The following is a 19,282-nucleotide window of genomic DNA, read 5'->3' on the forward strand; positions in this document are numbered from 1 at the left end:
ATATATATATATAAAAAATAGTCTCAAAGTTCAAAAATCACAAAAAATAAAACAAAAATTAAAAAGGTGAAAGAAAAAATCTGGTGAGAGAAATTCAGCAGATGCAGCAAATGGCGGAAATACATCTACAAGCTCTACACATATTTTAAAAATATCTGACAGAAATGAGATTGAAATATGATAGGAACTATAACATAGGGAAGTCAAAATTTAATTAAAGGAGAAAGACAAATTGTTTAAATGTAAATCATTCTGAGACATTCTGAGAAAAAAAAAGTAGGGGGACTTGAAAAATAATCAAATAGAATATTTAGAAATGAAAACTAGAGCTTTGAACTTTCAAAATGCATCAGTTCAGTTACTCAGTCATGTCCAACTCTTTGCAACCCTGTTGACTCCAGCACACCAGGCCTTCCCGTCCATCACCAACTCCTAGAACTTGCTCAACTCATGTCCATTGAGTTGGTGATCCCATCCAACCATGTTATCCTCTGTCGTCCCCTTCTCTTCCTGCCTTCAGTCTTTCCCAGCATCAGAGTCTTTTCCAATGAGTCAGTTCTTTGCATCAGGTGGCCAAAGTATTGGAGCTTCAGCTTCAGCATCAGTCCTTTCAATGGATATTCAGTATTGATTTCCTTTAGGATTGACTGGTTTGATCTCCTTTCAGCCTATGGGACTCTCAAGAGTCTTCTCCAATACCACAGTTCAAAAGCATCAATTCTTTTGTGCTCAGCTTTCTTTATAGTCCAACTCTCACATCCATATATGACTACTGGAAATACCATAGCTTTGACTAGACAGACCTTTGTTAGCAAAGTAATGTCTCTGCTTTTTTATGCTGTCTATGTTGGTCATAGCTTTTCTTCCAAGGAACAAACGTCTTTTAATTTCATGGCTGCAGTCACCATCTGCAGTGATTTTGGAGCCCAGGAAAATAAAGTCCGTTACTATTTCAATTGTCTCCTCATCTATTTGCCATGAGGTGATGGGACCAGATGCCATGATCTTAGTTTTCTGAATGTTGAGCTTTAAGCCAACTTTTTCACTTTCCTCTTTCACTTTCATCAAGAGGGTCTTTAGTTCTTCTTTGCTTTCTGCCATAAGGGTGGTGCCATTGCATATCTGAGGTTATTGATGTTTCTCCCAGAAAAAGTTAAATTACAAATTCATACATCTGAAGGAACAATTATTAAACTGGAATACAAGTCTGAAGAGATTGCCATGGTTTCAGTTCAAAAATAATGTAAGAAGGGATACATTTGAATCAGTTCTGATGAGGTGGATAAAACTGGAGCCTATTATACAGAGTGAAGTAAGCCAGAAGGAAAAACATAAATACAGTATACTAACGCATATATATGGAATTTAGAAAGATGGTAACAATAACCCGGTGTACGAGACAGCAAAAGAGACACTGATGTATAGAACAGTCTTATGGACTCTGTGGGAGAGGGAGAGGGTGGGAAGATTTGGGAGAATGGCAATGAAACATGTAAAATATCATGTAGGAAACGAGTTGCCAGTCCAGGTTCGATGCATGATGCTGGATGCTTGGGGCTGGTGCACTGGGACGGCCCAGAGGGATGGTATGGGGAGGGAGGAGGGAGGAGGGTTCAGGATGGGGAACACATGTATACCTGTGGCGGATTCATTTTGATATTTGGCAAAACTAATACAATTATGTAAAGTTTAAAAATAAAATAAAATTAGAGAAAAAAAAAAAAAAAAGAATCATGAAGAATAGACTAAAATGAACAAGTATTAACCTAATAGTTCCAAAAATATGGAAGAGAGAAAATGGAGATTAGATATTATTCAAAAGGAAACTTCTCTAGAATTTCCCAGAATTTATGAGAGATATGACTTTAGATATAAGAAGTACAATCTATCTTAAGATAATTAAAAATAAATGTACATATAGAAACACTGTAGTAAAACAGCAAATACCAAGAGGAAATTTATAATACCTAAGCTAACCTGTAAAATGATTGACAATACTGAATTAGGAGTTGAAATTGTACTCTCATTTCCAAACAAATAAATAAGAAATGAGAATGTTTTAGAAAACAATTTACTTCCTTTCACAAAGAAAATAATGAAGGACTATCTGAAAGTTAGGCAGAGACAAAGAAACTAGAGAAGTGTAGGGGTTAAATGAGAAAATATCTTTTCATAGAAGACAAGAGGAAAAAATGTTTCAAGAAGAAGCACGGCTGTGATGAAACTGTTCAGATAACATTAAATACAAACTGACATGCCCTATCCAGATTTTTTTTTCCCCCTTGTTGAGCTTGACAAAGACCATTTTCATGAGTTTCCACTTTTTATAGTCAACTAAGTGGCAGATGGATATACAAATTTTATTCAGATTTGCCAAGACATTAGTTGTAAGGAAAGAATTAATGTGATAGTTGATGAGATGTGTATGATCAAAGGAGAATTTGGTAGTTATGTTGGTAGTAACCTTTTTAAAGAAAGTGAAAGTTGAATATGCATAAATATTAATGAGTAGAAACCAGTGGGTTAGATGGAAAATAAAGGAGAGAGAAAAGTTACATTTTCTGTTTTTATACATTTTATGGCAGCAGAAATATTTTCAAAGACTGGATTCATATCTGAGAGTGATAAGCATCCCTGACAATTAAAATAATTATTTTTAAATAAATTTACTTGAATTTTTAAATCTAAACTTGTATATATATATATAGTTTTATACAAAATAGGGACAGAGATGGACTAGATTATGGACATATATTGAGCGTAGAATTTCATTACCATATAGGACCCAGTCTTATTGTGTAAAGATTATACATGTCAAAGAAAGGTTATGTATAAATTTTCATTGATAAACATGCATCAATTAGAAAATTCACATATACGCACACCAGGTAGCATGTCATTTAGCTTCTTATCTCTTTCATAGCACTTGTCATAGTTTTTAAGTATTTTGTTTATTACTGATTGAAGTTTGGTTTTTACCCTCTCTCCCTCTTTTACCTCTAACAGAAGCTTTGCCTTTTTTTAATAATTCAGGCATCTAGAACATAGTAAATGAAAATATGTGACTTGGTGAACTCTAGAAGATAGAAAAACTGAGTTTAAAATATTTGAGAGCGGGTCAATAAAACACATAGTTGAGGCTCTGAAAAGGATACTGGCTCAGGGGAAAAAACAAAAGTTGCATTCTGACTGCCTTTTGGCAGTTTACCCTGGGGTAGGGTCCCAACTTCAGTCACCCAAGTTCTGTTTAAATGCTAGAAAATATCTCATAGCAATGAACAGCAACTCATGATTCAAATATTCACCTATGCATATAGCTTTTTCTTTGCAAAATGCCAGCTCAGCATGATGGAAATGATGTTTCCTTTATCAGTATAGGACTTCAGTCTGATATCTTTCAAAACATTAGAATAATAAAAAAAAGGATATTGGAAATATTGCTATTTTCTGAACTAACTGCAACTGGACCAACTCCAGCCACAGTTGAAAATATATATTTCCATTTGAGAACATATATACACACATATATAGTCTCATTTGAGAATAGAAAATTATTTATAAAGAAGAAATATCTATAACAAATCTATTTAATAACATTTTATTGAATGACTACTAGATACTAGATACCAGGTGCTATATAGATTATATATATATATTTGATTCTGATTACATATATGTTTGAGTATACATGTGCATTTGTGTGTATGGTTACATATATGAGAATGTGTATATAGTGTGTGTTTATGTGTGTACATATGTGTAATTAATAAACACCTGGTATTAATTAATTAATAACCAATGATGTGATGAATGCTACTGAACTCTTTAAAGAAGTCAAGTTTACTTTTGACAGAAATGTAAAGGGTTGCACCACAGAAGTGCACCATATACACCTCTATGTAAAGGTCAGCACCATAGAGGTAGTTGTAACTATTATTGCCCAGCAGCTAGCAAGCCAAGAAATTGCTTCTGTTAGTAGAAAGCTCTAGGTGCAAAGGAAAAGCAAGAGAAGTGGACTGAATCATGTAATAGAGAGACTTGGTGAGAAATTTAACCAGCAGGCAGGGACTAAATTAATAGGTATTAGGAGAGTAATTTTCACAAATCAGGTTGCATACAGAATTACCTGTTCATCTTTTAAAGCTGCCTATACCTGAGCCACTATTATACTTCATTTGGTGAAATAGGGCATAATAAAGTTCCCCAGGTGTAGCGGATTACATCATATGTCTCAAAAAGATTTGTCCAATTTTTAAACCCTAGTACCTGTGATTGTGACCTTATTTAGAAAGTGTCTTTGTAGATGTAATTAAGTTAAGGATCTTGAGATGAGATCATCCTGGATTAAGAGTGGGCAATGACTGATGTCCTTGTAGGAGAAAGAGACACAGAGAAGAATCTATGTGAAGACAAAACAATAGATTAGAGTTAGGCTGCCACAATCAAGAAGAGTCAGGAGCCCACAGAAACTGAAGAGGCAAGAAAGTATTCCCTTTAGAAGAGGCTCTGCTAACATCTTCTGTTTGACCACTTCCAATTTACCTTGATTCATGGACCTAACATTCCAGGTTCCTATGCAATATTGCTCTTTAGAGCATAGGACTTTACTTCCATCACCAGTCACATCCAAACTGGGCATTGTTTACTGACCTGGGGAGTTCATCTTTCAGTGTCATATCTTTTTGCCTTTTCATACTATTCATGGGGTTCTCAAGGCAAGAATATTGAAATGGTTTGCCATTCCCTTCTCCAGTGGACACATTTTGTCAGAACTCTCCACCATGACCTGTCCATCTTGGGTGGCCCTACAGGGCATGGCTCATAGTTTTATTCAGTTAGACAAGGCAGTGATCCATATGATCAGTTTGATTAGTTTTCTATGATTGTGGTTTCCATTCTGTCTGCCCTCTGATGGAAGAGGATAAGGATAAGAAGCTTATGGAAGCTTCCTGATGGGAGAGATTGACTGGGGGGAACTGGGTCTTATTTTAATGGGCAGGGCCATGCTCAGCAAATCTTTATTCCAATTTTCTGTTGACGGGTGGGGCTGTGTTCCCTCCCTGTTGTTTGACCTGAGACCAAACTATGGTAGGGGTAATGAAGATAATGGCAACCTCCTTCGAAAGGTCTTGTGTACGCAATGTTGTGTTTAGTGCGCTTAACCCTGCAGCAGGCCACTGTTGATCCATGCCTCTGCCAGAGACTCCTGGACACTCACAGAGAAGTTTGTTAAGGTGCTGCACTCAATATATTTCCAAATTTTCCAGCAAATTTGGAAAACTCAGCAGTGGCCACAGGACTGGAAAAGGTCCATTTCCATTCCAATCCCAAAGAAAGGCAGTGCTAAAGAATCTTCAAACTACCACACAACTGCACATCTCACATGCAAGCAAAATAATGCTCAAAATTCTCAAAGCCAGGCTTCAATAGTATGTGAACTGAGAACTTCCAGATGTTCAAGCTGGATTTAGAAAATGTAAAGGAGCCAGAGATCAAATTGCCAACATCCATTGGACCATTGAAAAAGCAACCCAAAAATTGTTAAACTAAATTTTAAAATAAACAACTATGCTATTTTTGACTATTAATTGTCCAAGGGAAAAAAATGCAAGTTTGTGTGAAATATTATATTTAATCATGAAATACCCTTATATTTAATGCTACAGTGTGGAGATGGGAATGACGTTTGTTTGGATAATTGCTCCCATCATAAATTAGTTTTGCATATAAACAGTCATTAGGTGTATGTTAAATAAAATCAAATATGAAAGTTGATTCCCATAAGTCAGTAGTTCCTAAACTGTGGTCCCTGGAATAACAGCATGACCTACAGGATCAGAGGCTCTGGGAATGGGTTCTAGCCTTCTGTTTTTGAATGAACCCTACAGAGATTTTGATTTATGCTCAAGATTGAAAACAAGTGCCTTAATGGTACCGGAATCTGAGTGGTTTATTCATTACCCTGGGATGTTGCTGCTGCTAAGTCGCTTCAGTCGTGTCCGACTCTGCGTGACCCCATAGACAGCAGCCCACCAGGCTCCCCCATCCCTGGGATTCTCCAGACAAGAACACTGGAGACGGTTGCCATTTCCTTCTCCAATGCATGAAAGTGAAAACTGAAAGTGAAGTCGCTCAGTCGTGTCCGACCCTCAGCGACCCCATGGACTGTAGCCTACCAGGCTCCTCCGTCCATGGGATTTCCCAGGCAAAAGTACTGGAGTAGGGTGCCATTGCCTTCTCCGACCCTGGGATGAGGCATGGGCATATAACTTTTAAGCTCCTCAGGCGATTCATTAATTGACAGCTAAAGTTGAGAACCAGTCATGTTGAGAACCAGGACATGATAGTCATGTCCTTAAAATAAGATTGACCATTTAGCTCCTTGACATACTTCTGAGACAAATTTCACAATTTTAACATTTCCTCTCTTATTTGCAGCATCAAATTACAGATTCTCCTTTCTATAGAGGGAATCTACTAAAACATTTAAAATATTATTTACATATCAAGAGAAAATCCTCAAGGGCCTTCCTAATTATGTAAGTATGTGCCCACATATAATCTGAACCCCAAATATGCAATTAACTTGTAAAGGCAAATGCATATAAAATTAATTAGGTTTGTAAAGAGGTCATAGTGAATCCTACTGAAAATTTGACCCCCCTTATAGTCCCTTCAGCTCCTAATTACTACCAGAAACATTTTTAGTCACAAATTTCTCATGTTTTTAAACTCAAATTTTAATATTCTTTTCAATGTAAAACAATCATTATTAAACATAACAGAGGTGGTTTATGGAACTGAGGTGTAAAAAGAAAAAGTGATTACAAAATCTCCTAGTTGGATTAAATTTACAGGCACTTGGCTAACACCATCAGGAGAAGTGAAATATGATCAGTCCAAATTTTTAATAATGCTTAATAAAACTGGAAATTAGCTGAAACTATATTTATTTCTGGATTATTGCCAAGTAGAGTGACTGCTTTTTTTTTTAATTCAGCAAATTAAACAATTTACATCTTTTTTTTTTTGTCATTTTGTATTCAGTGCAGAGATAATTTCTGTTATGAGAGAAATTTAGGCCATTCTCTCTAAACATTAAAAGTTTATGGAAAGCTTCTCTACTGATGTAGATTTTAAGTTAAAAGGACAATCTGAGAGATAAAAGTATGTTGCTAAAGAGAGGAACATGTTTGGAGAAAAACATGTTTCTTATGCTATAAAAGGTACTGAGACCAGCCCATATGGTTTACTGATATTCTCTAAAATTTCATGTTTTGGAACTATGCTATTTGACAAATAAACTTCACACTGTCTGTATATCCAGTGGTGTGCTGGAGGCATCTTGTACCAGCTTACAGAGCCAATTCTTAGATTTTCAAGGATTTTTGAGTCAGTTGTTAAGCACACAGGCAGTGTTTTAAAACATGATAAATCATATAAACTTACAATTAAGTAATATTGAAAACAAGGGTAATTAATACTCACAGTTTATAATTTTCTGGGTATTTTGCTTTTGAAGTTATTTATGTTGATTGTGTCTGTATCGTGGAAATACTGCATATTGTTATGTACATGTTCTCCTCCACATTCAGAGAGTCATGTTCGCAAATTGATGTTGGCCATAGTGGGAGTATTTACATCACAAAAATAAGCAACACTGGATTGGGGCCCTTCTCCACTAAGATATGTTGATTTATCAACACACAAATGAATAAAACTCACTACAGGTGTTTGTGCATTTAAATCAGTTATTTATGGATATATAATGGCAACCCACTCCAGTACTCTTGCCTGGAAAATCCCACGGACAGAGGAGCGTGGTAGGCTACAGTCCATGCAGTTGCGAAGAGTCAGACACGACTGAGTGACTTCACTTCACTTCACTTCATAATGGCATTAACTTCCCTAGTAACTCAGTATGTAAAGAATCTGCCTGCAATTTTGGTGAACTGGGTTCGATTCCAGGTTGGGAAGATCCCTGGAGAAGGAAATGGCAACCCATTCCAGTATACTTGCCTGGAGAATCCCACTGACAGAGGAGTCTGACAGGCTAGAGTCCATGGGGTTGCAAAAGTCAGACATGACTTAGTGACTAAACCACCATAATGGCATTATCTGCCCTCTATCTACACCTTATCCTTGGCTTCCAAACCAAGTTCACCGAAATGGTTGAGTTTTAGTTTTAAGCATACTTGGATTCATGGTCTAGTTCTGTTATTTATTAGTTTTGTTATCTCACACATGTTATTCGTGACTTTAAATGTTGATTCTCTTAACTGTAAAATGTGGAAAGTAATATACTTCCAGTAGATTTTTCATAAAGATTCAGTAAGAAAATACGTCTGGACTCCTGACACCTTTTGTCCACTCACCTCATGAAAAGTTTGTTAGTTTGCTGGCATGATTATTTTAATTATTATTGAAATTTTAGGAATTCTTCTCTTTTGATTCAAATTACTAAAATAAAGAAAAAAATATTGCACTAGATCCATTGCTAAAAATAAGTCAGCTCAAAGTCCTGATCAAAATTCTCTAAAGAGCTCATCACAAATTTCCTACTCTGTTTTTCATGGCATTTCTTATCTGACTTGGAATTCTAACTCCAGACTTTCTCTGTATTTAACGTTTTCAGGTTGTTCATTATGTTTCTGGGATACTCTGGATTGAGATGCTAAGAGCAGAAAAGCATTTAAGTTTTTCTAAAAAGTAGAGCCCTCTAGAAGCAGACCCAGCCACATGATTAGTCTGGACATTGGAAAGGAGAGAAAATACACTGCTCAATCCCTTAACTGGCCAGCCCTCAAAAATTTTTCTACATGTAACATGTACAATTATGTAATTCTCTATTACTTTTTTTTTATTAGCATCTCTACTGTCTTCTGTGGAATGTCAATTGCCAATGATTAATACTTTATCTAGATTTTTTTTTGAGAGGTTGTAAACTCAAATGTTATAGGGACTTAGTGTGGTATAAAAAAAAATATTTAAAAGGAAAAATTTTAGGTAAACAGAGTGCACATGCTGAACAGAACTATTTTAATTGAGGAGTTAGAAAAAAGTCTCCTTATTTCTCTATTGGTAGAAATACTATAACATGGAGTCAAAATATTAAAAATACATACCCAGCTGTATTCTACTTTAATAAATGTGCTACACATGTCTAATTTATGCTGTCCTGTAGTAATTTAAAATATTCAAAGCCATGACTGAAATAAAGTGGAAGACTTAGAAAATCTGGTTCATTTCCTTATTGTGTTTTAGTACACAAATGATAATACGGCCTACTGATATATGGGTACAAATGGGTGTAATTAAATTGGCAACTTTATGCAATAATAGGAATTTTGCCTTTAAAAAAATGTTTTCAACTAATAAAAATTTTGTCCTTCAGAATGATACAACTCTTTAGAAATGAAACAAATGATTTATCAACTATGTATTCTCAGCCTCTATAGTGTATTGCTCCAAGAGTGTAACACATGCATACAAACAGGAAGCATGGCCTCCTCAGTTAGTCCACATGTCACTGAATGAGCTATTCTGTTTGAAAAATTTAATCATTATAGACATAAGATAAATAATGAACATCTGAGAACGTCCTGTTCGCCTTATAATAATCACTTCCTACTAAAATCTGCAATGTTTGGATCCATTTATTTTAGCCAATGATATGGCTAGTGCCTCGTGAATGGGACACATTCTGGAGTTATCATTAAAGTACACACTCAGGCCCAAAAGGCAGTAATAAAAAGTAACATCTTCTGCCTTGTTGTCTTATATTCATAAAGAAATAAACAGCCGTTTAAAACAGATGATAGTGATATAATCTGTTTGAAAGTTAGAAAGTTAAGTGAAAGTTAAGTCGCTCAGTTGTGTCCGACTCTTTGTGACCCCACGGACTGTAGCCTACAATGCTCCTCCATCTATGGGAATTTCTAGGCAAGAGTACTGGAGTGGGTTGCCATTCCCTTCTCCAGTAACAGCCTGAAAGCTCACAACTTACCACAAGATGCTATTTCATCTGTGTGGTCCCCACAGTCATCTTCCCGGTCACACAGCCATGCTCTGGGAATGCAGCGCCCGTTTCCACAAGAAAACTGGTCCACTTCGCATGTCCTGGCTAAGGTGATCAATTAATGCACAGAGGATAAATTTAGAGACCTTTTGAATAATATTAAGGATAAAATAAATCATACAATAACTCTTTTACACATAAGATATTACATTTCTCTATTAGATAAAATATTTTCTAATTAAATCTTTATTAAAATTTTGGTAATGCCAGCTTGTCAGCCTTTTCTAAAGTTCACATGCTCTGCCCTTCAATTAAATGAATGCTAAGTGACAAGATATTCTGTAATCTTCACACATGTTCATAAATGAAGCTGTGAATTCATTATTTTACAATTTTTGTCTGGCACATGCTGATGAATATATGACTGAATTAAATTTCCTCCAATTTTTAATTAACAAAAAATTATTTTGCATAGCCTTGGATGATAAGCCAAGAAACTTGCTATAATGAAGGAGGCAGGATTTGGAGATATCAGGGTAACTGGTTTCTAATTATGGGGTCAAAATTGTCTTTGTCCTCTAACGTTTTCAATGCATTTATTTTTGATCTACAAATGAGTTCAAGTATGGATCAAGAATGCAGAAAATATTTTCTAAAAATATATATTTAGCCTTAAAATGGATTTTTTAAACTTACTTTTAAGTGTAGTGATACAAAAATGTATAACTTTTCAGTCAAAATATATTAATGAACTTTGCTTTGAGCTCTTTTAAGGATTTCAAGAAACACACACAGGAAACCTTGCTTTCTTTGCTAGCCAAAGGCAGTGGTTTAAAATTATTCAGTAAAGGGGTTATGTTCTATAAGGCATTTGATTGCCTTTTTCTATTATAATCAGATCAACTTTTGAAAGCATGAGAGCCTAGATAGCTTCCTAATTCTTCTTCCAGGCCTTAGTTTGTCACATATTTATTTTTAAATGTTTGGTTTTATTTTCCCTTTTGACACTCTGAACTACAAATCTGTTTTCCTATGTTGTCAAGTATACCAGCATTCCTTTTAATTAGACAAAAGGAAGGAGTGGGGAAATTGGGAAGGAGACACTCAGACCTATTAATATTTGTGTTAGATGAAGATTTGACAGTTGAGGAACAATTAGAGTCTGAGTTCCTGCAGCTATGACCTGAGAACATTGCTTGGTTTATAGATATCCCCTTGTTTCCTGGCCTTGAGAAACAGACAGGTGTGTTCCTATTTCATCAGAACACCCTGTGAACTTTAATACTAATGGCTTATATAAAATAGACTGTGGTTCAAAGTCATCCAAACACACTAAAATGGGTTTCCATAACTCAGACTTTAAGAAGTCACATAAAATAGTTTCTTTAAAGTCATATACTAGTAATTTTCTTTAAGAAAACTGCACTTGCTCTGTAAAGACGTATATCCATTATTGGTGAGTATTTAGAAGATTACTTGAGAAAAAACAAATGAAATGTTTGATTTGATTTCTTAGATTGGATATAGTGTTTCTATTCTCAGTGACTCTAATTAGAAAGACCGAGAAAAGTGTTGCACTGTGTTTGGCTTTGATTATGTGGATAAGGGTGCTGAATCTAAAATACATTATACCATATATGATTTTTCCTTTTTTACAAGTAAACTGTTTTAGATTAATAGACTTTAGATCGCCCAACAAACAAGTATGATTCTGAAGTTTTCAATGTTGAAAGTTTAAGGTAAGATTTAACATTCCTACATTACTTTATTTTGTTAACCTTATGGATTTTATGCAAAATTACTCTAATATTTAGAGTAAATCAACAATGTTCCTAGTGTCAACTACAAGTTGGCACTTGCTATCTACCTCTACAAGGATTAATTCATATGCTACTGCAGCTGCTGACCTTCAACACCTCATGAAAGAGTTCAGGGTAGAGATCAGAAACAGGGCACTCTGTACTCAGGGCAAAACTGGCAGAATAGGTAGTCAGATAGTTAGACATTTTCAGGAGCCAATTTTATGAATCCAATTCTTGTATCTCCTCATATCTAGAAAACCACTAAAATCCTTCATGGTGGTGACTGCTTCTCTTGACTACCAAAAGCTTCATGAGACTAGTCGAAACATTTTGGAAAAAATATGTGCTTGATTACATGTACTATCCCTTCACCAAAATCACCTATATACTGATCTTTCCCCTTTGCCTCTTTGGAGCAGTTTCTCAGAGCTATCTGAGGAGCTATAGCTGTCTCCCAGGATGCAGTCCTCATTTTGCCCCAAATAAACGTAAGTTGCAACTCTCACACTCTGCTTTTTTTTTTAAGTCAACACTAGGTAATTTTAATAAAACCACATTTGCATTAGCCTAAAGAAGTGTGAAGATGTTGGCATTAGTTAAGTTGGTGGGAAGAGGAAGGCACAGAGCTGTGAGACAGATAATTAGCTTTTTCTCTTACATGTCTCTGTATCATTTCACTGATCACAGTAAATACTTTTTACCTTTTGAGTTGTAAGAGAAACTGAATAACACAGTTTTATTTTCCACTCTTCCTCCTGTTTTTTTTTCTCTCCCTCTTTTTTTCCTTCCCTTCTTCCTCCCTCCCTGCCTTTCTCTTTTCTTTTGTTCTCTCAACATTTCTTTTTCTAAATCTCTCCTTTTCTCCCTCATTTACTACACATTTATTCCTTCCACTTTTCTGGTTTTCTTGCTTTGAAGAAGAAAAGATATCACATAGTTTCATTTTCATTAAATCTTCTAATTGACCCATAATGAGATTATATTATAATCTCCAATACAATGTTTTTCCATTCGATTCTCTTGTGTCACTCTCCTAATCATTCATGTTTAATTCTAACCAGTTTTCTCCGGTTCTCTTCTTTCACCAGTACTGCTCTAATGATTAGAGAGGAGAATGAGAAAGGACTCCTAGATACCTATCTCACATCACCTAGGACACATCTCACATTGTGATGGGAATTTGTGTATCACCTCCTTAACTAGGAAACTTGCACAACTGTTATGACTCTTTATTTCAAAGAATAATTACTGGCTTATGATAAAAGGAGACTATGCCCTGAAAATATATGAATTCATTGTCTTTTCTGATCATGGAGAAAATAATCTGCTTAGTCTACCAGGCAAATTTAACAGATTTTTAGATAAGAAAAATGCTTCATTCCATAAATCTACAAGTACTGTCTATATGATATAATCAGATTGACTAAATTATCACCTTTTAATCACTAGATTTGTATCAAGAAGACACAACCTTGACTTTCTCAGTTCTTGTCTCCATCAATTCTAAATTAGTTTGGAGGTGAGATTAGCAGAGCTGCCCCAGAGGACTCTAATTTTGTAGCAAATTCTGCTCTAATGAAGAGGAAATTTACACCTCCTCAGTGGAACTGTTTATTTAGCAGTGAATCAGAAATTCACTGTCAAAATGTGAATTTTTTCTACCCATCACTAAGGATGCTTCCCCTGCAGTCATACAGCAGTGAGAAATCCCACAGTGTATAGGAACAAGGAGGGGGAGGAGGACAGAGCTTGATACATTGTTCCTAAACTTTATCTGCACTGTATCAAAGCATTCTATTTAAACAAAATCTACATCATATGTAAATATACTCTCCAATTTATCTTGTAAAAAAATAATTCTGATTTTAAAAAATATATCAGGTTTCCTTAACACAATCCTATTGGTCTAGTTTGAATTTAGTTAAAATTTGTGTGGGATATGAGAATAAATATTATGTCATTGAACCAGAGCTCTATGCTGTGCGAAAAAACTGGTCTGACACTGCCTACGCTTGAAGCCAAGGATCATCATGGTTACTACAGGGAAACTTTTTTTTTTTAACCTAACAACTTCCCATCTTTTCCATGGGGATGGTTTTGATCCCTGTCTCCTGTACAATGTCATGTACCTCCATCCATAGTTCATCAGGTACTCTGTCTATAAGATCTAGTCCCTTAAATCTATTTCTCACTTCCACTGTATAATCATAAGGGATTTGATTTAGGTCATACCTGAATGATTTAGTGGTTTTCCTTACTTTCTTCAATTTAAGTCTGAATTTGACAATGAGAGTTCATGATCTGAGCCACAGTCAGCTCCCGGTCTGGTTTTTGCTGACTGTATAGTTTCTCCATCTTTGGCTGCAAAGAATATAATCAATCTGATTTCAGTGTAGACCATCTGGTGATGTCCATGTGTACAGTCTTCTCTTGTGTTGTTGGAAAAGGGTGTTTGCTATGACCAGTGTGTTCTCTTGGCAAAACTCCATTAGCCTTTGCCATGCTTCATTCCGTATTCTATAGCCAAATTTGCCTGTTACTTCAGATGTTTCTTGACTTCCTACTTTTGCATTCAAGTCCCCTATATTGAAAAGGACATCTTTTTTGGGTGTTAGTTCTAAAAGGTCTTGTAGGTCTTCATAGAACCATTCAACTTTAGCATTACTGGTTGGGACATAGACTTGGATTACTGTGATATTGAATGGTTTGCCTTGGAAACGAACAGAGATCATTCTGTCATTTTTGAGATTGCATCCAAGTACTGCATTTCAGACTCTTTTGTTGACCATGATGGCTACTCCCTTTATTCTGAGGGATTCCTGTCCGCAGTAGTAGATATAATGGTCATTTGAGTTAAAGTCACCCATTCCAGTCCATTTGAGTTCGCTGATTCCTAGAATGTCGACATTCACTCTTGCCATCTCTTGTTTGACCACTTCCAATTTGCCTTGATTCATGGACCTGACATTCCAGGTTCCTATGCAATATTGCTCTTTACAGCATCGGACCTTGCTTCTATTACCAGTCACGTCCACAGCTGGATATTGCTTTTACTTTGGCTCCATCCATTCATTTTTTCTGGAGTTATTTCTCCACTGATCTCCAGTAGCATATTGGACACCTACTGACCTGGGGAGTTCCTCTTTCAGTATCCTATCACTTTGCCTTTTCATACTGTTCATGGGGTTCTCAAGGCAAGAATACTGAATTGGTTTGCCATTAAAAGATGCTTACTCCTTGGAAGGAAAGTTATGACCAACCTAGATAGCATATTAAAAAGTAGAGATACTACTTTGCCAAAAAAGGTCAGTCTAGTCAAGGTTATGGTTATTCCAGTGGTCATGTATGGATGTAAGAGTTGGACTGTGAAGAAAGCTGAATGCCAAGAATTGATGCTTTTGAACTGTGGTGCTAGAGAAGACTCTTGAGAGTCCCTTGGACTGCAAGGAGATCCAACCAGTCCATCTTAAGGAGACCAGTCTTGGGTGTTCATTGAAAGATCTGATGCTGAGGCTGAAACTCCAATACTTAGGCCACCTCATGCGAAGAGTTGATTGGTCATTGGAAAAGACCATGATGCTGGGAGGGATTGGGGGCAGGAGGCAAAGGGGACAACAGAGGATGAGATGGCTGGATGGCATCACTGACTCAATGCACATGAGTTTGAGTGAACTCTGGGAGTTGGTGATGGACAGGGAGGCCTGGTGTGCTGTGATTCATGGGGTCACAAAGAGTCAGTCATGACTGAGCGACTGAATTGAACTTCTCATCTTTGGTCTCTACGTCTCCCTCAAAAGTACACAAAACTTTGTTGTTGTTGATGATGAAAAACAACTCCCAAACCCTGCCTATCAGCTCTGTTCTGCCCCTTTGTGTTCCCCTTTTCCCTTCCAGGTTCTCTCTCCAACTGCCCGCTACCCTCTGAGGACTTCACCCTCCACAATCACTTATATATTTTTTTCAGTCAAATATTTCCATCACTTAGAAAAGTATAGGAAATATCATTAAAATCTGTTTGTCTTCTTATAGAACTATCAAATCTTAATTTTTTCTACATTTGCTACAGATTCTAATTTAAGTAAAAGTATTATACTTACATTTGAAGTCCCTTATGTAATCTTTCCCAGTCACATTTCCCTTTCTGTTTCATAGAGGTAATTTTTATCCTTAGTTTTTATTTTTTTTTTAAATCTCTGTATTTTATTCCTATTTTTATATGTTTGTTAATCAACAAGCACATATAGAACATTTTTGTATTTTTATATTTCATATGAATGGCACTGAATTGCTTATTGTTATAAGATTTTGAGTTAACACTGCTTTTTGAAATTTCTGTTGATATTTGAGTTCTAATTTTTCATTTTAATTGTGAATACCACATGGTCTTATCAGGTTATATTTTCTAATTAAATGATTTAAACTGTTATTTAGACATTTTTCTAAGTTATTTATTTATTTTTGGTAAGGCTTAGCTTAGACATCCCCTCCTCTAGTAGGACTTCCAGGAGAGCCAAAGATTAATTAGTAGCTCTTTTTGTGCTTCTATTTGAGGGTCAACTTAGTTCTATGGGAATGAACTCTTTGAATGTCTTTCTCTTCATCTTATCTCATAACTTCTTAAAGAAATTACTGTGTATTTTTCCTCATTCTATCTCCAATGCTGTGATATTTACTGAATTAGTAGATCCACTGAGGAGAAATCCCAAAGAAATATAATACAAAATTGGTTGGTTATAGGAAAGAATTTTCATTTAAATATAAAGTAGTCACACTGCTAAAGGCTACAGAATAGTGGTTTCAATTACAAAATAATCCCCATATGAGTATTATTTTATCTAGGATACATATCCATGTATACTTCTATATCTAGAAATGTAGAGAAATAACTCAACCAGGGAAATCATTTAATGAATTTGCCATATTTTTCCAAGATAGTGACCTGAATGACCTATTCATTTTGGTAAAACAAAATGGAAATACATTGTAACATGACAGCATAGTTTTCAAAGCTAAAAGCCATAATTATTTTTCTCTTTGTATTTTTTTTTTCAATTTAGAAAGACATAAGGTGACCATAGTAGCTATCATAAATATGACAAGAAGACCTAATAGTTAGTAGCAGACTTCAGCTGCTGTCACTTAAAGTAGCACTTGAGGTGCAAGCAAGTGGCATTCTATTTTCTAGTGAACTGAGGCCTGGAGTGTCTTAAAAATCTTACTAATTAGGATTAATTTTTTTATTTGCTCTTATACATAACATTTTCACTCTTTCGATGTAAGTAGCTAATCAATCCCAAATCCTTCTTTAAAAATCATGTAGAAACAAGCAGATTTTAAAAAATCAAATAGAAATGAAGAAGACATGGTATTATGAAGTGACACAGCAATGCCTGTTAATTTAAGGTGAAAGCAGATCTATCTTGTTAGGATGTAATACTATATAGTCTCTGAGTTGAATCTTAATATAAAAGAATAATAATTGCACTAATTTAGAAAGATGCTTCATTGTAAATTGCAGTCATATTCTAAGAGTGACCTGGGAAACATTAAACTGACCAAGTCTAGAGTTCTAGTTAATTCTCAAGATAACATAGTTCGTTAAAAAGAGCAATGGCCCTGGAGAGAGATGAAGTGAGTTTTCCTAAATCCTTACCAATGATGAGTTAAGGCAAATCTCTTCTTCCACCTCATCTATGAAAAGAATAAACTTGAAGGCAGGAGCCTAGGCCCAACTGGTCTCTAAAGGTCCCTTTCTGTTAGATAGTTTTTGGCAAAACACCCTTATGAAAGACATAAAATATCTTGAAAATAATCAGTTGCTCTAAAAGAGTAGACCGAGCTTTTAATCAAGGGACAGGAGAATGACTAGCCCATGGATCCTCAGTAAATACATTACCATGGGGAAAAAAAAGAATATAAAATGGAGGCTAGGATTACAGAATGGTGACTATTTCATTCTTGTTGCTGATATTTAGTACATGGTGCAAAGCTCTGGAAATTTTATACTTCTACAGAGTTGAAAGCAATAAATGTGGGAATTGAGGTACAGGGAGGCACAGGTCTTCCCAAGAATGCCAGTTTCAAAATCCAGAGTACAGTTAGGCTTCTTGACCTCTTGGTCTTTTATCTATGTGCTGCCTTTGCAGTTTTCACTAATGCATTATAATAATTTGTATTTAGTATGGCTTACTTTTGCAAAGAGAAAAGGTAAGGTAGTTGATAGATTTTAACAGTATATGTAATGATTAATAAAATACTGATCATATTAATAAGAGTCACTAAATATATGACTTTTTTCATTGTTTAAAGAGAAGCATTAGGCAGCTGCTAGTCAGGATCATTTTTCAACACTTATCTGATTAAGAATGATCTTTTTATACGAACGCATATATATGGAATTTAAAAAGATGGTAATGATAACCCTGTATGCGAGACAGCAAAAGAGACACAGATGTATATATAACAGTCTTTTGGACTCTGTGGGAGAGGGAGCCAGGGGATGATTTGGGAGAATGGCATTGAAACATGTATAATATCATATAAGAAATGAATTGCCAGTCCAGGTTTGATGCAGGATACAGGATGCTTGGGGCTGGTGCACCGGGATGACCTAGAGGGATGGTATGGGAAGGGATGTGGGAGGAGGGTTCAGGATTGGGAACATGTGTACACCTGTGGCGGATTCATGTTGATGTATGGCAAAACCAATACAATAGTGTAAAGTAATTAGCCTCTAATTAAAATAAATAAATTTAAATTAAAAAAAAAGAATGATCTTTTTGGCCCTCATGTGTACCATGAGCTGTATATTTCTATTCAATGAGAATCTAGCTTCAGATTCAAAGATTTATTGCAATACAATAAATTATATGGAAATATAAATAGGCTTAGCGGACTTGGGATTTTATTTCTAAAAATTAAAAAAAAAAAAAACGCACATGAATAATGTGCCAGGAACAGAAACCTATTTACAGAGATATTCTACAGAAGACTAAACAAAAACATATAAATTATTGTTTCAAGGTTAAAAAAAATAATAATAATTCTCCTTGTGAGATAGCCTAAATCACAACATACTCACAAACCTCTCCCTCCTTTGTCAAGTAAAATCTAGCAGGGACAAGTTTTGTCCAAGTGGTGTATTGACAGTCAACCTGCATGGATGATATGCCAAATTCCTTTGAAAAGCAGAGTTATACCCAAAGAATAAGTAAAAGATAATTTGTATTCTGGCCTTTTTGGCATCGAACTCTGAATTCATTTGCTACTGCAATAATCAGATCATACTGCAATGATCACTAGGAAAGTTCAGCGTAGTTTCAGGCATCTTTATGAAGACTAAGAGTGGAAGAGATTACGTATACATCCAAGCAAACCTTTACCTGAACATGTTTGATTGGATTCATCTTCATTACTCCCACAATCATTAGCTCCATCACAAAGCCATCTCTTGGGGATACAG

General features: G+C 35.5%; 1 protein-coding gene across 1 annotated transcript in view; it reads right to left on the bottom strand.

Annotated features, from left to right (window-relative positions):
• Nucleotides 1-19,282, bottom strand: part of LRP1B (low density lipoprotein receptor-related protein 1B) — a 1,806,191-nt gene that overhangs the window by 861,655 nt on the left and 925,254 nt on the right. Inside the window, exons 17-18 of the mRNA XM_010853706.1 lie at nt 19,203-19,282; nt 10,007-10,123 (exon numbers count right to left, since the gene is read on the bottom strand). Of these exons, the coding sequence (XP_010852008.1) occupies nt 10,007-10,123; nt 19,203-19,282 (197 nt within the window). The remainder of the gene's footprint in view (nt 1-10,006; nt 10,124-19,202) is intronic.

The sequence above is a fragment of the Bison bison genome, unplaced genomic scaffold (genome assembly GCF_000754665.1).
Source record: "Bison bison bison isolate TAMUID 2011002044 unplaced genomic scaffold, Bison_UMD1.0 scf7180017864330, whole genome shotgun sequence".
In the NCBI taxonomy this organism is placed as follows: Eukaryota; Metazoa; Chordata; class Mammalia; order Artiodactyla; family Bovidae; genus Bison; species Bison bison.